Source organism: Poecilia reticulata, linkage group LG21, assembly GCF_000633615.1.
Source record: "Poecilia reticulata strain Guanapo linkage group LG21, Guppy_female_1.0+MT, whole genome shotgun sequence".
NCBI lineage: Eukaryota > Metazoa > Chordata > Actinopteri > Cyprinodontiformes > Poeciliidae > Poecilia > Poecilia reticulata.
In genome coordinates this window covers 23577427-23601896 of record NC_024351.1, presented here as the reverse complement: position 1 = coordinate 23601896, position 24470 = coordinate 23577427, and the positions used below count along the sequence as shown (strand labels likewise).

The 24470-nt window shown below is 42.5% G+C and overlaps 2 protein-coding genes across 2 annotated transcripts in view; one reads left to right on the top strand and one right to left on the bottom strand.

Annotated features, from left to right (window-relative positions):
* rmdn3 (regulator of microtubule dynamics 3) overlaps positions 1-1971 on the bottom strand; it is a 10792-nt gene extending 8821 nt beyond the window's left edge. The window contains exons 1-3 of the mRNA XM_008398497.2: positions 1384-1971; positions 368-557; positions 61-201 (exon numbers count right to left, since the gene is read on the bottom strand). Of these exons, the coding sequence (XP_008396719.1) occupies positions 61-201; positions 368-557; positions 1384-1585 (533 nt within the window). The 5' untranslated portion in view covers positions 1586-1971. The remainder of the gene's footprint in view (positions 1-60; positions 202-367; positions 558-1383) is intronic.
* A 2093-nt stretch (positions 1972-4064) lies between these two features.
* Positions 4065-24013, top strand: LOC103457989 (uncharacterized). The gene is made up of 23 exons (XM_008398498.2): positions 4065-4538; positions 4769-4855; positions 5017-5137; positions 5230-5332; positions 9703-9816; positions 9891-10007; positions 10553-10713; positions 12060-12206; positions 12294-12396; positions 12968-13093; positions 13189-13371; positions 13590-13828; positions 15238-16074; positions 16785-16881; positions 16991-17098; positions 17370-18449; positions 18774-18896; positions 19310-19438; positions 20227-20419; positions 20575-20699; positions 20895-21085; positions 22756-22889; positions 23041-24013. The coding sequence occupies exons 1-23, from the start codon at positions 4523-4525 to the stop codon at positions 23271-23273; spliced, it is 4767 nt and encodes a 1588-aa protein (XP_008396720.1). The 5' UTR covers positions 4065-4522; the 3' UTR covers positions 23274-24013.
* Positions 24014-24470: the final 457 nt, after the last annotated feature.

The window sequence follows — 24470 nt, the reverse complement described above, 5'->3', positions numbered from 1 at the left end:
TATATATGTTCATCTCAGAGAAGCACCCTTCTGACAGCCTGGTGAGAGGGGACGACATACCCTCCTTCGCTGGTCTCCTCGTTGGTGCTTCCCACATCCTGGCTGGCAGTAAAGTAGATAGAACTGGAGCTGGTTGAGTCGGTCCGCTCTCTGTTGACATAGCGACGACGTCGGACCCTTTGACTGTCCTCCACTCCCTTTCTAAAGGTGTGTGAGAGAAAACAGCAGCCAGAGAAGCCCAGTTTCAGTCTGGAGTACAAGACACACAGCAGCACAAGTGCTAAGTGTGGATCAGATTCCAGCTGAAGAAAGTGGGTCACATTGCCAAACAAAACAGTTAGGAGGGGCGGTTGGTGAGTCCACTCACTTGACATCCTGGATGATCTGCAGGGCGATGTCCTGCAGCCCCCCCCGGAGCTCGGCCACCTCAGAGCGCAGCGAGGCCACGCAGCTCAGCACCTGGTCCAGCTGGATCCGGAGCTCCAGCTGCTGCTCTGGGGACAGACCCTGCACCACGGCCTCCATTGCTGCCACGGCCTGCTGCTGGGCCTCCATCTCTGGGGACGGACACATACATCCTCTGACTGTCTCTGCACTTTAGACATTTTACTGATGCCTCTAGCATTTTTAACAGGGCTGCACTGATAAGAGTTCTCTGGCCAATCACCAACCTTTGAACAGCCTGACTTATAAATTCTGGTTGATAGTGATTTATTTATTTTTTGTCTGAAAAGTCAGAGCTAAAGGGGACAGTGGGTGATTTTCAGCTCAGCACCTGCAAACGAGTTTCAGACATTTGCATTTATAAGTGAGATCAGTTTCACGTGGAATTTATCGGCCAATGGTCGATCATTCAAAATGACAGAAATCAGGGCTGATTTATTGGTGCAGCCGCAATTTTTTAATTGCCCAAAACTAACTCCTGTTTATGCTGCAGCAACATGAAAGATTAGCTCAACATTCACTTCTAACACAATGCTACGAAGGCATGAGTAGAAAAACAATGGAAATCCCATGCTACTACTTACATGAAAAGGCTGATTAAATAAATTTTTACAAACTGAAAGAATCTTAAGAACTTTAATTAATTTCCTCCAAAAAAGAATTGTTTGATAGATCATTGGGGAGATAATAGATCATGAATATCCTCCAGACAAGGAAAACGTAATCGTTTCATAATACATTTGCAAATGACATAAAATGACAAAATAATTTGTCCTAAATTCTGACACAATTTAGGACAAATTAGCTCTCAAAATATTTATTCTAGTTGTCAATATCATACAAAAATGTCTTTATCAAGAACAAGTCCCTGAACTCAAGGAGTTTAGAAGCAAACATGTCAGCATCTGAACAGCAGGGGGCAGTGTGAAGCTAACCTACCCTGAGCATCCAGAGGCTCCTGGAAAAGCGCCGCTCCATCCGCCTGGTCAGGCAGCCTTGCAGCTGACTGGCCTCTAGATTCCAGCCTTTGGGACCTTCTCCTGCTCCGTTCTCTGTAAATTAGAAGCCCAATCAACCCCAAACTGGCTGCAGCTCCGACAGCGAGTCCGATTAACCCGTTTCTTCCGAGCGAAATGATCATTTCTCTGCATTCGCAGGTCTTGTTTCAGCCCTAGCTATTCTTATCGACGGCGGCCCATTATTTTGGCTTTAACAACGATCAGAGAAATAGAGATCCGACTGTCCGAAACTGGAACCAAACAGCGATAACGGTGACATGTGTTCTCTGCCACCTGACCCGACCTAAGCTCCGTTTAGCAGCTACGCTGGTACCCGGACCGCGTAGCAGCAAGCGGACAGTCACTCCGCATTTTATCCACAATGTAACGACCAGGGTTCAGAAAGCAATTATTCAAATGTTGGGATTTTCATTTATTTGTCTTCAGGCAAGATACTCCAACAGTTTGTAGTAGTGCTGCTGAGTACCTCACCAGCTCCTCCATCCAGCGCGGTCGAAATTACTTCCGGTTGTGCTTTCAAAATAAAATAACTTCAAATTTAATAGTACAATGCATTTCCTATGGATTTCAAAATAGAGGCATTGAACTTATAAGTAAACTACCTACAAAGTGCGAGTTTTAGAGGACACAAATGTTGAAGAGCATGTTTTAAGATAAACTTAAGTTTCTTAAGTTAATTAAGATAAGAAACTTATCTTAAGTTTCTTTAAGATAAGCATCTCTTAAATATGCAGAAATTCAGAGAGCAGCCTGTATAACAGACAGGAGGCCTGCATAGATGACAGGGTCAAATGTTTTTCAATGATGTTGAAGAGTCAGACAGCTCTAGGTGCCTCACATCATACCTCCTCCTTGGTCCTAAATGAAGCTCCAACACCAAAATAAAAAAAAAACTTACTAATTTTACTCAGTGCATTACAAAAGAGCACCACAAACAAAAATGTGCCTCACAAATCAGTTCTGTTATGTTTGACAGATATGAAAAATGGGGCGAGAGAAGGGGCAGACATGGCACCTTTGCCCAGGTTTATTCATTCAGAGGCTGGTGTAGAATTTGTTTGGCAAACAGTGAAAGAACTGAACATCTTTTTGTGGGTCTCACCAGTAACTGCAGCTCTGCAACAAAACATTTAAACTGAATATCCTTGAAAATGTCCTCATTTTGATCTAGAAGATAAAAAATGTATATATGAGTAAAAATATTTCTAAAATGCAACCAATACAAACTCCTTTAAACACATGTTGAATGTTGTGACACTCATTCAAAAATTATATCTAAGGTGCAAAGACAAGCAAAAGATTTCAAATTTAAATGAGAGTGAACTGATAGAAACATATCTCAGATGAATGTGATGCCAAAACTGGATGAGCATTATTTGTTTAGAACCACTAGCACATGTCATGTTTTTCTCATTCTACTGTAAGAAAACGATTGTGTTTTAAGATCATCTTAAACCGTCATATTTGAACACTGGTTCTGTTTATGTACCTCTGGAAAGCATAACAATGGTCACACACATTTTTGGAGTTCCTTTTCAATCCTCAGTAATGACAGCAACATCACACTCTGTTTCTCTTTTTGTTTTGTTTCCACAAAAAGATGAAATGAAATCTGGCCTATCAGGAATGTTAGAGCAGAGTTGTTGTTTTTCATTTGAGCAGGAGGATTGCTGTGGAATCAAACTTACTGAATTTATGTCAATTTATGAATGTATGAAGTTAAGTAAAGGACCAGACCAGATTAATGGAATAAACAATTTATTGCCACATCAGTCAGACCTGACAGGCTGCTGAGAGGATTCAGACCAGAAACACATTTAATCCAGTGATGGACAATCAAGTGAGATCCTTTTTAATATTATCCTTTTTAATACCTTTTTAATATTCTGAGAAATTATGATCCAAAAAATTAAACCACATATTAAAATCGTTTTTTTTACACATAATGTAACCCTACTGGATATGTGTGCAGATAATTTGTTGAAGTTCTGCTTGATTTTAAATCAAAATTCAGTCTTTCTTGGTAGGAATCTGAGCATGTCATATCTTGACTCAATAATATTTGCTAATATACTTTACTAAGGTTCTCCAGATATAATTGAGAAGAAGCATATTATTATGTCATTTTCAGTTGTATACATTTCTGAATTTATTTTTAATTATATTTTAATTATGTCAATTTTGACCCTCCATCCAGGTGAGCCTTCACATTTTCTGCAGAATTTAGTTCCAGAGTCTGGCTAGATAATTCCAGAATGTATATTTTTTCCTCACAAAGAATTTTGTTAATTCAGATACAGGTTTAAGTTTAGCACACACATTTTATCCCCAGGGTGAGAATGTAGTGGCTGTTGGGTGAGAGGCGAGGTACACAGTGGGCAGAGATACAAAGGTCACACACACACACACACACACACACACACACACACACACACACACACACACACACACACACACACACACACACACACACACACACTTTAGAGAAAACAGTTAACCCAACAGTCATATTTGTAGACTGTGGGCAGAAGTCTGAATATTGTTCTCATCAAATTCATTTGATGAGAACAATTCATAATTATCAGGGATGTTGATATCCAATATTAATATTGCTGTTTAGGATCAATAACCACTAGTTGTTGACATTAAATATATTTTATATATTTTCCTGAACTTCAATACCGTGAAAAAGATGACCTAACTGCTCACATTGCTTCTCTTCTTCACTTAAACCCCCAGAATAAGATCCACAATCCGGGTCTGGTCCGGGTCCAGGCCGGGGGGCCGGGTCTGGATCTTGGCCCGTCCCTCTGAGACGTCTCTCCTCCCTCTCCGGTTTATAAAACATTGGAGCATCTCGCACTAAGCGGAGTTAGCCGGACATCGGTGCTCGGTTGGAAGATGGCGGAAAGAAGCGTTCAGATCCGCTCCAACTGGTCGTAACCGGTGGAGGACATGACCTATTTGTGTTGTCGGTTCCCTGAAGCAACAGGTTGTGGTTCAGCCCAGAAACAGAAGCCTGGAGAAAAAGCAGGACTTCAGCGGTCGAGGAGTTGAACATGAGCCGCCACGCAGGTACGGACGCCTGGCAAACAGGTGCTTTGTATCCGAACACACCGAGGCCCTGACACGGTCCACAGCTTGGTCGTGGACTGTCTTCTCCCCCTCCGGTCGGAAGTTGTTTGCAGTCTGTGGAATGTGCAGCGCCGGTTTCTCTGCTGCTCACAGAACAGGAACTGCTGGAAAGTCTGGTCGGGTCGGGCGTGTTTCCAGTAGAAATCCTAACTTTGCGCCAAACTTTGCAGGCATTCAGACGCCGGTGCAGGACCGCGGCTCCTCTCCACCGCTGCCCTCAGACCATGTGCTGGGTTCTGGAGCTGTCTGGTTCCCTGGTATTTATGCTTTTCAGAGTTTTTTCTTTACTTTGCTGTTTACACAAAGTCATCAGAATATGGTTTATATAAGCTGATTCTGCAGGTGTTTGTGAAGACTGAGTTGAAATAAAACCTGCAGTGACGGTGTTAACTCTTCGCTGGTTCTCTTCTCTGTTCAGGTGTGTTTGACCAGCATGGCTGCCCTCTCATCATATTCCCAGCGGATGGTCAGGACAGGCTTTTGAAGCTCAGCAAAGCAGAAGTTGTGGACTTCATCCATTACTTCCATGCCTTGCTCAAGTATGTTGTGTTCAGATTAAACCATGATGACCGTGGGATTGTGCAGACTGAGCGGTCATGATGGAACAACAGTTTCTGGTTTTTGTCTGCAGTAAGAAGCAGGAGAAGCAGAGTCTAGTGTCTGTGGTTGCTGATCTGAGGCAGGCGTCACCAGCAACCACCAGGTTCATCACAGAGACTCTGGTCCTCCTGGAGGTACATGTTGTCAGTGTGGATCCTGTCTGGGTCTCCACTGGTGTCAGAACATGCTTCTTTGCACAATATATTCTTTTTGTAAATGTTCAACCTCTTAATATTTCATGCTCTTAATCTACAGATGATCATCTCAGTGTTTCTCTTTAAGCTCTCAGATCGACACCGTAGTCATGCCTAGTGTCAACACTCGTGTTTTCAGAGGTTGTTTCATTTTAAAAAGCCCAAAAAATGTGAAGACTTTAGAACTCTGATGGATCATGCTTTAGGAATAAACAATAACAGCAGGAATGTCAGTAAACGGTACAGTTGGAGTTTAGTTAGTGAAACTTGATGTAGACATTTATATGCTGTTGGCAAACGAGGCAGTTTGTTACCAGATCTTGTTCCATTCAGCGTTATGTAGAGTGTAACATTGTATTTAACTGGAAAAAAGTGAGTCAATATATCTTTCCTTTGGTCAAGGTTTTGAAAAACATTCAATAAAATTAAGTCCAGTGAGCTTTTGGGTGTAAAATGATTTCCAAAGTTGACTTTAATCAAATTAAGTGGATTTAACTTTTTTAAAAATCTTGATAGTTATGCTAAGCTCTTAATTTAAATACATTGAGGGCCTTTTGAGGTAAAAATTGACTTAATTTACGGTGCAGGGTAGAGTGTGCGACCTGGAGTTATGAAGATCTTTGCTTGTGAAAGTCATGCAGTGCGTCTCTCAGATCTAGTTTGTTTTCTGAACTCTGAAGATGGTTGCACACCTCAGTGAAGAGCTCTGCTGCTACATGAGGAGGGAAGTCTGCATCACCAGATCGGCAATGTAACAACGTTCTGCATTAACCACAATCTCCCTGCTTTGGCAGATCACCAACATATTCTAATCCTTCATGTTCTAGTCCAGTGTTTCCCAACACTGGTCCTCAAGGCTCACTGCCCTGCATGTTTTAGGTACTTCCTTGCTTCAGTCCGGCTGATTTCAATCGATGACTGATTAACAGGCGTTTGCTGAACTGCAATCAGTTCAATTAGGCACATTAAAGCAGGGAAACATCTAAAACATGTAGGACAGTGTGCCTTGAGGACCAGGGTTGGGAAACATTGTTTCATCAGACCGTCCACTGACTTTCAGACTGTAGAACCCAACCCATCTCCTGCTTGTAAATACTTTTAGGTTTTTGGGGCCATTCTAACTTGTCTGCTGGCGATGTTGCAGCATTCATTTGGAAGTCTCCCTGATGAGACCTTTTCATCCTACTTTAAGACACGATCCAGTTGGTACATCATGTGATGGTTATAGTAGGACTTAATACCCAACATTTGACTGTAATCATTTATATTCATTTTATGTAACGTGCAACAGGTTTAAGATTTAAATCTCATGAAGCCCATGAATATATCTCATTGTTCTGGGACGGTAGAGAGGCTCTTCTCAATTTACTGCAGGTCTAAAGCTTACATTGTGTGTTCAACTCCTAAGCAATTTCCTATCTATATGATTTTTAGCAGTCTGTCAGTAAAGGTAGTTGAATTCAGAGATGACATTATTACATTGCTCAGTGCTACAAAGCTTGTGAGACTGAGGAATGCTTTCAGGATCAAGATGTTTTCTTTGTTTGTTTGTTTTTTTGGTTCAATTCACATGATTAGCATCATGTGGCATCTTCAGACCTCTGAGCCTCCATCTGAACTGCTCCTGCTTAAAAAAGCCGTATTCATTCGAAGCCCAGTTGTAAGCAACTGTTTCACATGGTAAGCTGCTGAGGGAACTTTATTATTGTGTTAAGGGGATGGTTTCTAATGTGAAGACAATTGGATAAAACCTATATAGGTCTAGACCAGAGCATGATAATCCAAGAACAAAATAGAAATATGGATTGAGAAAATGGGGAGGATGTTACTGAGCCAGTTTGAATTGAACTGTGTTTGAATTTTAACTTTACTTTCCTTTATTCAAAAGATCACTTTTGTTTCACTAACTGAAAACAACAGTTCCTGAAACGATGAAAGTTTCAGTAACTTTTGTTGTTAATGAAACAAAAGTTGTTTCAGTAACAAAACGACTTTTGTTGTTTTGTTACAACAAAACAGACAACTGCTGATTGTTTTTCTTAAAACATACAACCAAGAAAAACGATCGACTCCTTATGTAGAGAACCTAAGTAAACAGAAGGTGCTTTTCACTCTGCCTCCATGCTGGAATTTTAAAAAATATGATGCATTGATGATGTTTAGGGCAAAGATTTTATTTATTCACACTTTAGTTTTAATTATTTTAGTTTTAAGAACATGCAGCAGAACAAATGTCTATTGTATTGTAATCTGAGAACAAAAAATAACAGCATTTCTGAACATACTAAAACTCTGAATATAAATTATCTATATAAATTAACAATTAATACTTTACTGAAAGACAAGTGAAGCTAAGAAAATCAGGTTTGGAAAAAGTCCGTAGAATCCCAGCGCATCAGCACGGAGTTCTGTTAAAATATTCTCTATCCAAAAATGCACAGCAGTTCTGCCTACCTTCTGGGAGAGGTAGGCAGAGGAGTCTTTAGCTGCTCAACCTTTCATTGTGAGCTAAGCAAGATGGGAGGCATCAACTAATTCACTCACCAACTAACTGAAACTTACTTAAAAACCTGAGTAAGTTTCAGGTTTTGCCACCATGCCTCATAACTGCTTAAAAATAAAATGATGGTGGAGTGAAAACTGATTGAAACGGGTCATGCCACCAGTTTTGATGTAAGCAAAAATGAATCAAAATTACCAATATCAACAATTATCTATCGACTGATATGAAATGCGTATATTGTGATAACTTATTCAGCCATATTTTCCAGCTCTGTTTTAACCAACATTTGACCCTGATGTTTGTGATGTAGCAACTTGATGAAGCTTTCCTGAAATTGCGTGTGCTGTAAGCAATCTTAATGTGGAGTAAGATCACAACTTCTTTGCCAGCACTAAAACGCCTTAAACATTCCCCGTGATACGACTTTATTGCTTAATATTTGGAAGCGTGGCCAACATGGACTGAACAACTTTGTTCACTTCCTCTGCTGTCGCTGCTAAACTACAGACGACAATTCTAAAACGACACAAAATACTGATGTCAGTCAGAAGTACATAAATTGTTAAACCTCCTGGGAAGTTCGTCAGACATTAAGAAATGGCCGACAATTTCCTTTATTTAAACTCTAAAATACTTGAATATTGTGCCTGGAAACAAACCAGACAAATATGTCCATCTAGATTCAGTTGCCCAGTTTAGTCTGAGGAACTTGTGTGTTGGTTGGTCAGTCCACAAAAACAGATACACAATAGTCTGACTTTTGCTTGAGAAATATTTCAATATTAAGCAGGCTGTATTTCTTTTTTTTTTTTAAATTGGCTATTAAATGTCAGCTATGGCACTGTTCCTATTTCATTGTAGGCTAAAGAACATTCTGTGAAATCTGTTAAATTGACTTTGTCCTAAAAGCTACATTGTGTTCAAGCAGAGTGGATGCTGCCCCATTAGGAGACTCTGCTGATGTGACAGCTTTGTTATGGAGCCTGTGCTCGAGTTATGCATGAACATCGTTTTTTGCACAGTGACTTGAACAACTTGGACTACTTTAATGGTGTGGATTTTCTTGCAGCCTGAAGTTGTTCATTCAGTAATTAATTCAAACGGTTTGAGCTGCTTTACTCTGAGTGGATCATGTCTACGGTAGTCCATTATGAAATTCTTGTGGTTGGGGGTTGAAGGATCACATGCTTGGTTATCTCATCAAAATGCCTTGGTGGAATTACTTGAAATGAGTATGATTAAGTGGGAGTTGCATGAAGTGATAAACGCCTCGCAACCAACTCGTGGTCAACAGGCGTACAGTCGCATGAAAGTCGAACTTGTTTGAAATTCTGGCCGCCTGTCGTGCTGGACTCGCTCTGGAGCAGCGAATTGAGCCAGATACCTGAACCCGTCACTCTGCATGCACCAGTATGTCTCCTCACTTCTGGCTTTACCACCTTCTTTGCAGTTCTGGATTCAAGAGTCGTGTGTGCAGCGGTCTGTCGGGTCTTAGTCTGTGAATTATTGAACCTGCCCTGGAGGTGTGCAGTCTGAGATTAAAATGAAACTACTAAAAATATTGTGCAGTGCATGTCTAGCTTTAGTTGTTACTGACAGGAAGGTAAGAGGGCTGGGCAAAATCAACCTGGTAGTTAAACAAAATGAAACTATCATTTTGTTGTGAAACCTTGATTCAACTTTTTCAGCAACTTATCCATTGTAGTGGAAGCAAAATCTGATGTCTGAAACTCAAGGTTTGACTTTCATGGTTCAGTGACGTAAATTCTAAAAAACGCTTCTAATTTATGAATCTTCCTCTTCCAAGGAACACAAGCGATCCGTCCACAGTGTTTACATCATTCAGCCCAAAAGGAAGGATGTAGCAAAGCTCTTGCTAAAGCACCTGGTCGGGTCAAAGTCCTGCGATGCGTCTTTCAGGGTATGTACAGCGCATCCTGCTGAGGGAAGAGCTGCTTTTAGTTTTGATGTCCAACACTGTTCTGTCTTTGTCAGAATATCCTCCTGAAAGAAATCCCAGAGCTGTGGAACTCCATCGACCGGAGTCAGCTGCCAGCTTCTCTGGGGGGTTACTTTCTGTACTGCCACCGTAGCTGGGTTAGCTTCATGAAGGTAACAATGAACCGCTGAAGGGATGAAGCCAGTGACACGAGAACTCTTCCAATGCCTCTCGGTAGAGCTAGTGAAACTTGGACTACCTAATTATTTTGCCTTTCCATACTGACTTTTCACATCAATGTTCCCCAATAATTGCATAACAATAGAAAAACCTATACAGTGGCTTGCAAAAGTATTCATACCCCTAGAAGTTTTCCAGAATTGTTCTTAAATCAGTTTGATGAAGAGCATTCTGTGTTTAACTTCAAGGTTTTTATTGGTGCATATATTGCCTTGATGTGCCAGTGTGTGGAGTGTTGGTTACCATGGTGAAGCTTGTTCAGAGACTGTTCATTAACAAGTGAAAGGAGCTGGCCTCTGGCCTGCATTCAGGCTGCTTATTGCCACTGAATAAATCTGAGCTAGCTGATTGGTTTTGACTTGTAAGCTTAGAAGTATGAACAGTGTTGTGGTAGGAACTTTGTTTTTACTATGCATCTGTGATTTTTTTCCAGCCATGGTGTTACCATGGTGACGTGTTCCTGTGCTGGTCCCTACAGGAGATTGATGGCTTCGTTCAGGAGTTCCTGTCAGTGGTGCAGCGTTTGCCGTCGTGCATCGCCACGCTGCAGGCTCTGTCCAGGCTGCCGCTGCCCTCCAGCCTCAGCCAGCTCCAGCACTTCTGCAGCACAAATGAAGCAACGTTCCTGCAGCTTAGGAGGTCAGGCTCTCTCCTTATTGTCAGGTCACAGAAAGGGGACTCTTTGACATCATCTGGATCATTTCTTTAAACATTGCAACTAAATTTGTTGGATTTTTTTTCTTGTTTAAAGAAGAGTCAAATGCTCTTTTTTTCTGCTGAAAAAATTGTAATTTCGGTGTAATCCTCTGTCTTCAATTTGGTGAAAAAAAGTCAACCATATTGACTTAGTTTTATGACAGCAGGGCATGACGGTCCAACTGAGACTTTTTCATACAGATCCTGACTCCTTTGGTTTATCTTTACCCAGGCTGAAGTGTCCTGTGAGCTGAAGCTACTTTGCTCTGTATTGATGTCAACAAGGAAAAATCTGAAAGGATTTAGTTTATTTTTTGTGTGAAAATGTTTTAAAGAATATTAACCTAAGTGATACTAATACTGGCAGGATACTGTAAATTGTTTTAAAATATTTGCTTCTTGAGGCTCTCAGAAATTTCTGTGTATCTGCTGAACTGACACCATGCCGTCTGACAGATTACTGGTAGTCTAGGACAGTGTTTCCCAACTCTGGTCGTCAAGGCACACTGACCTACATGTTTTAGATGTTCCCCTGTTTCAACACATCCCATTCAGATGATTGCAATTCAGCAAAACCCTGTTAATCAGCCATCAATTGAAAWCATGTGTGCTGAAGCAGGGGAACATCAAAAACATGCAGGTCAGTGTGCCTTGAGGACCAGGGTTGGGAAACACTGGTCTAGGACATGTTAACAGCTGGTTGGGTGAACCAGGTCCCACTGAAGATCTTCAGCATCTGCCAAAAACTAACTTGGTGTTGGTGACTAGCTAATAGGAGCTGGGACAGAGGAGTGGTCAGGTTTACCTCTGCAGGAGGATAAAAATGTCTCTGAAACCTTTTGTACCTAAAATCCAAATGGTGGAGAATGGGAGTGTCTGAGACCCTGTCAAATGGACAATGCAAACACCTAGTCTTTAAATGTGTGGTCATCATTTACTGATTTAAATTTAAGAAAAAAAATTAAGTATTGAAAATGCTGCCAATAGCTTTGATGGTTTTAACCAAGAACTAAAAGAATCAATCTATGACCAATGTTAAGCTGAACTTTTTTTATTTATTTATTTTTTTTTTTTAAGCAAACTGTTTTCAGAGTTACACTAGTTAGCCAGCTGGAGCCACTAGAGGGCTGCAGTGATGTTTCACAGAACAGATCAAACACTCAATGTCATTTTGGTATCGGCTCATGATGTTTGAAATCTGACTTCAGTCACTCCTCCCTCTGGAGCAGCTGTTACTAACTGAGCTGGTGTGTGTGTGTGTGTGTGTGTGTGTGTGTGTGTGTGTGCAGGGAGCTGGGCTTGGACGAGCTGCTGAAGCATTGTGAGGCTGTGTGTGAGAAGCTGCGCCACCCTGACAGAGAGCCATGCTACCAGGCCATGGCTGGCACCCCCTTCTTTACCCAGACGGCCTTTGACATGCTGCAGAACCACAGCAGGTACACTGGTTCAGAGTTGTTTCCACAGATTGAACTGTTCGTGTTCATAGTTCTCCAGATGGATGACTGCTTCTGTGTTTTCTTCAGAATCACTGCAGCTGTGGAGAAAGTGGAGCTGCTGTGGCAGCAGGCCTTTGCTAAGGCCCATCTGCAGCTGCAGGTGTTGCAGCTGAGCAACAACGGTCTGCAGGTGGGTCTGCCTGTTCGGCAGTCTGCTGGCTTTGCTTTCAGAAACGAGCGTCGGTATCCTGTGGTGGTAAAGGTTCATGAGGGCTCTAAAGGCAGAGGCAGTTTCTGGAAAAGGAGTGGACATCCAGCAGCAGCATCGCTTTTGGTTACTGCAGCTCACTTTGGGGAAAACGACTGCTCTTCATCACTATTATGAAGTGATTAAGGGCTAAGTGAATATTGCATTATCTTTGAATTTGAAGATATGAAAACAAAGGATCAGATTTGATGATCTGTTTGAAAGATTGTTTCTCATCAGGACGTTTGTGTTTTAACAGCCTTAACTCACCAGTGTTCAGTCAGTGGTTTAAGTCAGCAGCTCTGCCCTCTGTCTCTATGAAGGATCAGAATGTGCTTTGCAGCAGACGTCATGTTGTGCTGATATAAAACTGAACTCGGGATAAAATATTCAAGAACACCAGCATTTACATTTTCTGCAAACATGAAGACTAATTCTGGCTTCTAAAGAGAATTTCTTTTCTCAGTGCTCTGTTGCACAGGATGATGGTAACCATGGTGAATGTGTTTTACAGATTATTGTGAAGATGGAATCTCTTCAAGAGAAGCTACAACCGTACAGAATGGAGATGGCTAAGGATTCTACAACGGCAGCTTTGCTGCTGTCTGAATTTGAAACGTCCATTTCCACTCCAGCTATGGTACAGAGCTCTGTCACTTCCTGCTGCCCCAGCAGCAGTGGTTCTGTGTGTCTGAGGAACATGATGTCGTGAGGTTATTCCCTCTCCCCTCCCAGGCTCTGATTCGCTGTGCTGAAGATGTGATCCACACGTTAGAGGAGATCTCTCCGGTGAAGTCATGGCATGAGGAGAGCTGGGCTCTGGAGTTGGAGAGGCAGAAGGAGAACCTTCACTCCACTGTCCGGGTCGTCCTCCAGACCCTCAGGGCTGTGTCCAGCTGCCATCACTACTACAACAAGGCGGGTTGCCATTATGCAAAGATATGGGGTTATAAAGTGTGTGTGTGTGTGTGTGTGTGTGTGTGTGTGTGTGTGTGTGTGATTTACAGTATTCACAACCTCTTAGACTAAACAGTTGTATGGGTATCTGCTGCTGTCGAGTCATAAGGTATAGATTATGAAACATGTTTTGAAGGAACTAGTTCTTATCTGATAATGAATGAGTTGTTGTGATTTAGGCCGACAGGTGGTACAGGCTGGTCCTCAGTGACCGCTTCCTCCCAGAGCTCCTCTCAGGAGTTCATGAAGAGCAACAGATCAACAGTTTGGGGACAATCCCTGCGTGGAGGCAAAGACTTTCCACGTTCCTGAGGAAGAATCCTCCTCCAGAAATGGAGGAACTACTTCACCTGTCCCGTCTGTCCACTTCCATCCCAGATAATGAGGTGCAACAGGCGAGCAGACGCCTTTCCCAGAGGTAACCATCACAATTACACTAGGAGTGTTTCTCGGGGTTTGACTCTTTATTTTCTTTAAAGCAGCATGATTGTCCATCATGCAAACTTGTGCTGTGGTAAATGAAAGCTAGTTCCATGTGTAGCAGCTGCTCATCGGTCTCCAACTGAATCCATGATGGTAGCTGGGCTGGGTGATGTACACAAAGGATTTGACTCAAAACTTAAAATGTATTGCTTAAAATTACCTCAAATAGAATAAGTAAAATTATTGGCAGTTCATCTGTTACACAAAGGATACACTGCTCTAAATATCCACGGGGCTACTGCATCAGATAGTTGTAGTATTAAACTCTCCACAAGAGCTGCAGTCCACCATGTTGATCACCCACTGAAAATATGTCATCTTTTTATTTAGGCTTCAAACTTCTGTCACAAACGCAATATAATAATTCAGGTTTATGCTAAAGAAATGCATTCATTTCTCCACATGTAAATTTGTAAAATGGATTGCATTGGGACTTGTAGACATTTTCAATAAAGTGGGGAATGTATTGTGATGAGGCTCGTTTACAAGCTGCTAAAAATACTCATTAACTCCACATTTCTGATAAAAAAACAAAACAAACTGATATTATAATCCTAATGTCATGTTTCAATTAGTTAGAAAAGGGAAATTATAATTACCAGAAAAATACTTGAAAAGATCAGTATTATAACAGCAGGTTCTTACTGTTGCCCTTGGCAACATTGTGAATTTGTACTTGCATAGAAACAAATGAGTCTTTTTAATTATGAATCAGTATTTTTTAGATTTACTGAAAGGTTTAATTTAATATTTGTGAAGAAAACATTGAGACATCTTTAAGTTCAATTAGTGGCTGAAACAAATCTTGTCCCCGCCCACCTCCCACTCAGCTCCTTCAGACTAGCAGCAGCAATTAGCAAACACCTGGTGGAATTGTGCATCTGCTGAGCTCAGTATAAGAGCTACTTCTCAGAGCAACATTGGTTGAAATGTTGTTAAAAGGTTAATAGAGGAGCCATGTTGGAATGGCATGAAGGTGGAGTTTCAGAAAGAGCAGTTTTTTAAGAAACAGATCAAATTTAAAGGGGTCAAGTTCAAAGTCAATTTTTTAAAAAGTTTTATTTATATTTTTAATAACTGAATCCATTATAACTTGATTAGTAACTAACTTTGTTAACAACTGAGGGTAACATAGTGGTGTCATCTGCAAATGTCAGGAGTCTGAAGGGTATTTGCTGCTGCTGCTTCAGTCAGGGCTTGTGATACTTGAACATAAGTGAAATCTGCTGTCAGGTGATGCATTTGTTGAAGTCACAGTGACTTCAACAAATCACTGTGAGAAATGGTGTTCTGTTTCTTAGTTTTCCTGAACCATTCCTCAGCTGTTTCTCTTTCAAACGTCAGGTGCATGATTCTGAGGACGCTCCTGATGTCCTCTGGACCAGTGTCAGTGGAGCAGCTTCAGCTCGCCCTCCAGTGGCAATATGAGATGCTGCATGGAAATCTGAACTTTGAACTTTGTCTAAATCATTCGAATGAAGACAAAGAGTCGTCTGAGCGGGACCATGCAGTCTGTGAAAGCGGACTGGAAGCAGGGAGTCATCCTGCCGCGTTGCTCTCAGCTGCCGCTGTCGGGCCGGCGTCGGCGGATTGGAGCGCCCAGCTGGAGGCTTCAGGAGGAAAAGATGAAGTGGAGAATTTCCAGAAATTAACTAGGATCTCTGATCCAACGATGGCTGCCCCAGGACAGCCCAGCAAGCAGGAGGAAGGTAACTTCAGCGCTGAAGGAAGTGAGGTCAGCAGAAAGCTTGGCTCCGCCCTCCCAGCAAACTTCTCCAGCGCTAGCATCCAGATTATCCCTAAAGTAGAGGCAGAATCCCTGAACTTGGAGATCATGGTGAAGCGCTCCGCTGCCCCCCCCACCAATCCCTGGCTTAGCTTGCCAGTGGATGATTTGGAAAATTCATACACAGTCACCGTTACCCCAAAGCCCACTCCCCAGAAGAAGCAGAGTCCTGAGTGCAGTGGAGTGGGGGTGCAGGAGGGAGGGTCTTCACAACGCTTCACACACACAGAGGCTCTGAGCTGCATGAAGCTGCAGCACTCTTGTGAAGATGATCCTGAACTCAGCCCCATCAGTAACGTTCTGTCCAGCACCATCACTGACGGGAGAGACACAGAGGCCCCCACCTTCCTTTGGGACTCCTATGACCTGCATGAGGAAAAACCAGAAGCAGACAGGTAATGTTCTGGACCATGTGGACATGCAGTCACCTCAGCTTTGATGTACAGCAGTACTTTTTTTATAATAGCTGAATTTGAACAAAATTCCTTTTTGATGTTTCCCCCAAAAACCGACTAAGCCTGGTGGTTGGGCACTAAGGCTGTCATTTGTCCGGTGGCCTGTCATTTTTTTGAGTAAAAAATGTTTAAAGTTGACAGAGTTGAAAATGAATACCTGAACACCAACTATAAAGTCTTAAAAATGCAAACTTTCTAAAAAGACTTAAATAAGCAATGCTTAGTCTTGTGGGGGCACAAGTAAAGCCTGGTGGCCCACCAGGCTTATAATACGCTGGGGGAAACACTGTAATTCCAGCTAGTCACATTTGCACTGTAGACATCTGTGAGCATCTGTTGCCCCTTACAGTAGACTAAAAGATCAGCAAAGGCTGTTCCTGTTTGGAGAGAGAGGTTCAAATGCAGAGGGTGACCTGGTGAGAGAGCTGCAGTCTGCTCTCAGATCAACCCTGAGTGTATGTGTGTGCATGAGAGACGGAGAGAGATGTCAGACAGACCACACACTGAACTCTATAGATCAGAATTGTTTTAATCGCCTTTTCCCTTCAGACATGGATCTCAATATGGTTGCAGAGTGGATCTGCAGAGTGGATCTGCAGAGTGGATCTGCAGAGTGGATCTGCAAAGTGATGTTTTGTTGTGTTTTTCAGCATGATTGATCTGTCATCAACCGACTGGGAGGTAAAGGAGCAGGAGAATCTGAGAGAGGTGGAGAGAATATTAAACCAGGCTGGAGGGATCCTGGAGGTAAGTGATCCAGTTGCAGCTCCAGGGTGCTGAACCACCACTCTCTGCTCTGGGTTGGTTCCCAGCCTCCCAGGAGCTCAGACAAGCGTCACAGGTCTCTGTTTTGTAGGAGGAGGAGAATGTTTTGGCTCAGGAAGCCGAGCTGGACGCTCTGCTGCGAGACGGAGATGGGAAGGATCTGTGGCCACAGTGGGGCAGTAACCAGCAGCTGCACCAGGTCTGAACGGAGCACTTGCTCAACTTTACTCTGAAATACAATGCCATCATAACTGAAAATGATATTCCAGCTATTTCTGAAATGAGCAACATGTTTTGTGTGATTATAGCGTCTTTGGTCCATCAGAACTCAGCTCCTTGTTTGACAGTAACTGCTTCAGCTCAGAGCTGATTGGTCAGCATGCTTTTTAATGCTGCTGGAACCACACCACTAAACCATTTATGTGTTCATGCAAGCATCCGACCGTTTTTCTAACGTTGCATATTTCCAGGGCTCCACTGATCTGGTGGATGTTGATGGTAGCCGGCAGCAGCTCAGTCAGACCGACTCTATGACGGACAGCGACGCCTGTTCAGACGCTGCTGATGATTTCTGCTCAGACAAACAGCTGACCGGCAGACTGGACCTGCTGGATAAGAAGAGGCATGGCCATGTCCCCGATCAGCTTCTCAAAATCCAGGAGCTGAAGCTCAGCCAGCAACCTTCAGAGGGTGTTGCTTCCACCTCGCCACATCCACCAGGCCTTCACACAAACAGGGAAGCTTTCTGGTTACAACTGGAGAAAAGGGAAGAGATTGAGAAGACCTTTTATGAAGCACCTGGTCATGAGGACATAGCTCCAGAGTCTGGAGAGGACTCTGAGCTCCTGTCAGAGACTGGATGCAGCGCTGCAGACGGTGCTGTTGGAGAGAACCCACCGCTGTCTGAGGGTCTTGACGTTGGTGACACTAGTAGAGTTTCTAGTTTCTGGGATTTGAAGGAATCTTCTGTGGATGTCCAACCGCCGATTGTCTGTGGGAAAGAGCTGAATGAAAAGCAATTGACTACTGAACTGATGCCACATGATGGAGAGTTTGATCCAGGAGGAAAACTCCTTCCGCTTCCCGTTTCGGAGCCAGAAACTGCTTCACTTCCTTTGAATGGTCACCCAGCTGAACATGAAAAGGCGTCTGGTCCAGCTCCAGCCCAACCTGCTTATCATCCTCAACTTCATTTAAAGCCTGATGCACCCAGAAAGGTGGCTACAGACTGCGGGAAGGGCTTTCTCTATCCCAATGTTAAAGAACACATGAACAACAACAACAATAACCATTTAGTCCATGGAAATGAAAAGGCAGTTTCTGAAGTGACTAATGCAGAGAAAGCGGATTCCTCCACGGTGCCTGCTTGGAAAGATGAGCAGCAAGCAGAAGCAGACCTGCAGCCAGTCCCCCTGATGGCTCCCATTCAGCCACTGGACTTTGACCCAGGAGGAGGAGAAGACGACCATCCTGATGGCGTTCTGAGCTCTGACTCGGACCATGTGACACAGAGAGTTCAGACCCAGTTTAGGGAGGATTACAATATCCAGGTACTCGACTTCATGTTTTTATGTTGGTTTTTGTATAAATTAGTTGGTTTAGTACAAGCTCCTAAAACACATAATGAACCTTATATGTGTTTTGAGTTAATTAGTTGATTGGCAGGAGTTCTTAATCTTGACTTTTTTTTATTTTTTACGAATTTTTTATTTTCTATGTACCTGTAGATACTGCAGACATGGCACAGTCTTTAAATCTGTGGCTGTTTTTAAATGATTACATTTAAACCAACATGAACCAAAGGAAAACTGACTGATTTCTGACTTCCAACTTTCTTTGTTTATTTTTTTGTTTCCTTCTTCTCATGGTTGTAGATTACAGATTTCAATGTCCCCATCGTGCTGGATATGGGATCCGGTTTGATGAAAGCAGGATTTGCGAATCAAGACCTGCCAAACATTACATTCCCAACAATAATTGGAGTCCCAAAATATGAGGTGAGATGGGTCGGTCCGTTTGATTTTCAATTGATTAATCTTTTATAGAGATCTGGAATAATTCTGAAGTCCTCGGGCTGTTCAGAGGAGATGGATCATAACCCTAAAGGTTGTAACTTTATAAGATTTAAGTTTGGACTAAAGCAGAGTGTTTGTTTGCTTTAGCAGAGCAGAATGAGGCTCACCATAAACAATATTAGAACCTGCTCCTCATCAGAACCTTCAGCCGGTTCCTCACTTTTCACAGGAGTTGTGAATTTAAAAGCAAGGGTGAAACGGAAATGATTTTTAGTTCCTTTGGCTGAAAATTATATTTTTGTCTTTTTAAAGAGTTTGCAAGTTCTTTTTATATATCACTATCTTGATGATAAATATTATAATCTCTGTCTACAATGATGTATTTGTCTTTGCAGGAGATAATGAGTGGGGCCGTGGAGAAGGAGCTCTACGTTGGTCATGATGCTCAGCACATGAGGGGGGTTCTGACTTTGAATCACCCCATAAAGAATGGGATCATTTGCAACTGGGATGAGATGGAAAAAGTAAGAAAATGTAGAAGGTTTTCCCATGATGGTGACCTACTGACTCAGAGTGAGAGACTCTGAGTATGAGTATAAATATTCCTCAGGTCTGATAAGTTTTCCTATTAAGTTAGCATTTACCTCAGTGTTCCTGGGCCTGTTTGAAGCCTAAAGTCGCTGTTACCTTTGGCAGCAGCTTCCTCCTACAGAGCTCTGTGTGGTTCATTAAAGCCTGGTAGCAGGCACTGTGGGTCGGCTCAGGGCTTTCTGCTGTGTGCTCAGTGTGTCCCGATTCCATCAACCAACATTTATCAGCAGACCTGCAGAACCAGAGTAGAAATGTCTGCAGCAGTTCAGTTTCTTACCTGGACTGGTGAATGAGAATGAGCTGCTTTCTGCTGCTGAAGTCTGCTGGGAGTTTAGGAGCGGCTAACATGCCTCACTGTTCTTCGGTTCAGAAAGCTTTATGGAATCCAGAATTTGTTTTTCTCTGCTCGTAAAACTGAATTGATCACCATGTTCTAGTTTGACAATATGAACAATGGCTCCTTGGTTCTTAATGGAGAAATATTAGATTATATACGTCAACAAAGTCCAACCAATGACTGGGTTTGGAAACTAGCCTGTGGCTAAAAAAACCTATGTTCAAAACACTGTTTCTCTGTTTTCAACGTGGAACATTGTGTATTGTGCTGTCCTGGATTAGATACATTTCAAATGAGTTTTCCTCAACACCATGACACCCTGAAGCTCTTGTTGTTTGGGGAACTTGTACAGCCCAGTCCTTCAGGCTTTTCCTTTCCTTTTAGATGTGGCAGTACACATTCCAGCAGCTGTGTGTGGACCCTGAGGAACATCCTGTTCTGCTGACTGAAGCAGCCATGAACCCTCTGGAGAACCGGCGGCGCATGGTGGAGATCATGTTTGAGAACTTTGGTGTTCCGTTGGCCTATGTGGCCATGCAGGCAGTACTTGCACTCTATGCAGCAGGGAGAACCACTGGTAGGTCCTGCAGCCAGTCCCTTCAGGTCTGCACACCTCTTTTTTTTTCTTTTTTTTTTTTTAATTGGGGATTTTCCTAAAACCTAAATGTTTCACATTCTTCTAAGTTGTCTAGTTTTGTAGCTAATGCATTGGGCCTGACGACCCATTTCTAGGGGTGGTGTTTGACTCTGGAGAAGGCGTGAGTCACAGTGTTCCTGTGTTTGAGGGCTACAGTTTACCTCATGCAGTCCAGCGCTTCCCTTTGGCCGGTCTTGATGTCACATTGCAGCTTAAAAAGGTTTGCAACACTTTGCTTGATGCTCTTAAATCATTTTGATTGAATACGTTAGATTTCCTCTTCAGTATGAGGCCCTCTGGATCAGTCTGCTTCAGGTCTAGATTTACTTTTGTCCGGTGTTTTATTAGTTTCATGAACCAAGGTCTTCATCCTGCCTTGTGCAGCCTTCAGTCTTCTTCTCTTTTCTGCCTAAAGCTCCTGCAGGAACAGGGCGTCTGCATGCGCACAACGGCAGAAGATGAGATTGTGAGGGAGATGAAGGAGAAGTGCTGCTGTGTCGCATTAAATTATGAAGCTGAGCTGAACCCGAGGAGTTCGTCCTGCAGAGAAATGCAGTACACCATGCCGGATGGCCAGATCGTTGCCATGGGCACCGAAAGATTCAGGTAACGATGGGCCAGTGACCGACATTTGGAGAGGGAAGTGTCTGAACAAGAGCTGGTAAAGAAACTGAGCAGGTCACCAACAATCTAACTGATAGTGGAACTTGAGGATCAAACAAAGCTCTTTATGACAGTCACTTCCTTCAGTCCTTTTGTAGGACTTCCAGAATAAAACATCCAATTCAGCAAGTTTTGTCCAGGGGGTTGGTGTTGACCTGTTTTTTTTTTGTTGTTGTTGTTGTTGTTTTTTTAGTAGGCAAACTGGGAACTGAAGGTTCTTGAGGAAAGTTTCAGCTTTTATCACAATATACACAGAAGAGTCATTCTCTCTCCTGTAAGAACAGAAGTACAGTGATGGTTCTTGATGTCTGTTCCAGGCATAACCTTTTTGTGTGTTGAGGAATGGGAAGTCTTTATCGTTCTCTCCCACTGTAGCACACCACTTTCATAAAGTTCTGCACTTGAGTTTTTGTGACATATGACATGTCTTGTCTAGAGAGAGCTTTGTTTTCCTTGTGGCTGAGTTTTCATATTGCATGTTTATCAGAATCATTGAATTGCCACTAGGAAGTTGTTTTGATGTAATGATGCAAAAATAAATAAAATATATGAATATTAAGAAAAATACACAATATTTATGAATGTGCAGAGCAGCATGTGGATGAAGTGGCTGTGTTATGCCAGTCATTTAACTATTGTTCATCAGTCTAATGGTGGAGGGAAAAACTGTTCTTGTGGTGGGAAGTTCTGGTTCAGATGGTCTCTAGTGTCCTGACTGAGGAGAGAAGGATAACCAGGCTGTGTCCAGGGTGAGAAGGGTCAGCCACAGTCCGACCTGCATGACCAATCACCTTCTCAGCAGTGTGCACAATGTATTGTGGTCTGCCTGTCATTGGTTGTGTACTGCGTCAAACTGCACCATAAGCTCAGTTGGCAGTTTGAGTTTCCTCAGCTGTTGTAGGAAGAACATCCTGTGCTGGTCATGATGAGGAGCTGATGATTGGCTCCTGTTGAGGTCCTGGTGACGGTGGTGCCCAGGAAGCAGAACGAGTCCACAATGGAGATTGATCGGGACAAGAGGGGATGTTGGGTCTGTGACTTTCCTAAAGTCCACAGTTACTTTCACTGTCTGCTGGGTGTTGAGTTTCAGGTTGTTACAGCTTCACCAGCCAATTCACCTCGATCCTGTAGGCAGAATCATTTCTGTCCAAGATTAGACCAATGAAAGTGGCGTCATCTGCTGATTTGATCAGTTTCACAGACAGATGGCTTGAGGTGCAGCAGATGGAGAGCAGAGGTGTTGAGGGGAACCAATGCTCATGGTCCGAGTCTCTAAGATGTTCTGCCCCAGCCACACATGCTTCCTCCTATCCATCAGGAAGTTGGTGATTCACTCATCTGCAGATGGAGTTGGGAACATTGAGCTGAGAGAGTTTATGATCGGCTCCAGCGACTAGTCAGCTATTCTGTAGAAAAATATCCAACAGTTCAATCAAATCTCTTGAATTCTGTTCAGATAAAGTTGATGGTCTCTGACTGGTTTCACTATGTGACAAATGCTGAACCTGCAACGTCAGACTGATGTATCCATGTGTTCTTGGATTTTCCTAACAAGCTTAAAGAATTCCATGCAGAGCAATGTGAAGATTGAGCCAATCTATCTGTTCATCCAGGGCACCTGAGATTCTGTTTAATCCTGATATGATTGGACGGGATCATCCTGGGATACATGAGAGCATCTTCAAGTCAATCCTCAGGTCAGACATTGACTTGCGGCGCAGCTTCCTGGGCAACATTATTCTTTCAGGTATGGATTTTCCTTTTCTTAGTTTCACTGTAAAAGGAACTCTTTATCCTGCACATGTTTTTTTTTTTTTTTTTTTTGTCCCCGCTCTCCCCCCTTTTCATAATTTCATAAACATTTCTGTAAATGTAACCAGTTTTGGGTGTGATTGCAGGTGGGAATACTCTGTTGCCAGGCTTGCCTGAGCGCCTCCAGGCTGAGGTGAAGAGCCTGGTGCCAGCAGACATGAGGGTGAATGTCTGCGTCACCAGCCCCAAAGACAGACGCTTCCTGGTGTGGAGTGGCGGTGCGGTTCTGGCCAACCTGTCTACCTTCAACTCTGCATGGATCAGCCGGGGAGAGTATGAGGAATACGGGCCACAGATTGTCTTCAGAAAGTGTTTCTGAGATGAACTGAATATTGCACTTCATAAATGACTTTTAGATGAAATAGAAAATGAACTTGCTGTTAGGAGTCATTTTAAGTGTATATATATGTTTTTAATGTGTCTGTCTTTTTGACTTTGGTCATCATTGTGAATTCTGAGCTATAAGTCTATACTTAATGCCAGCCTGTGTGTGTGTGTGTGTGTGTAGTGTTTTGTTTAGAGCTGCTGTGTGCTCTTACCATGATGGCCGTAAGTAAAATAGTTTTTTAAATGTCTTATATTTTTCAGTTGCGTTGTAAGAATGTATTTACTGTCTGTCTGTGGTTGAGGAAGAGGAGCTGAAGCTGGCCACTGACTCTGGCAAAGCTCTCATTAATGAGGAAAACCTCAAGATTCTGACTCCTAACAGTTTTATTAAAACGATTATTAAAAGTCGAATTATTTTGTGTGTAAGATTGGGGGAAGATTGCAGAGCTGTCTTTTGCTTCAGCTTGCAGTCTAGAAATGTTCCAGCTATCCGGTGCAAATGTGTTGAAATGCCATGGAATGTGCACTGATGCTCATCCCACATGTTCCAGATGAAAACGGTAGATCCCAGTGAGTGACGTGTTGTAAGTTGGAGAARTGAAGCGGAGCTGACTCGATTACTGCTGGTTTGTAATGAGGGGCAGAAGTCTGAGTGGTTACACTGTACAAAATGTTGCGGGATGGTTAGTTATCCAAACCCAAAAGTGTTTCTTTTCTTTAGTTTAAGCTGTCTTGATACTAAATACTTTCATGTTTTTTTTGGGGGGTGCAGTGAGGTTTTGGATTTGTTCTTATGCTGCCTGTGAAATAATTTTGACATTGTCATTTTGCATGAGTTTGTGCATGTTTGAGTGTTTATGTAAACCATTTTCAGAGGTTTGGCTTTTCTATGTTGCCTACCGTTCCAGCAGTGGTACTCAGTCATACTGTGACCTGTTTTATAGGAACCTGTGAAACTGTTTATTCTTTTTTATGGCTACTCGACAACTAATGTATGTTGTGTAGCGAACTGAACTAAGTTGAGCAATTTGTCACCCCAGTCTTGTTTGCCTTTTTTTTTTTTTTTTTTAAATAAATACTTTATTCATATTCTTTGTTTGACCCCTTTTATTATGACTAGATTAATATACAAGTAAGCAAATCCTTAATTTAAATATTAAAGTACATTCATGTTTTGTGGAGTTCAGTA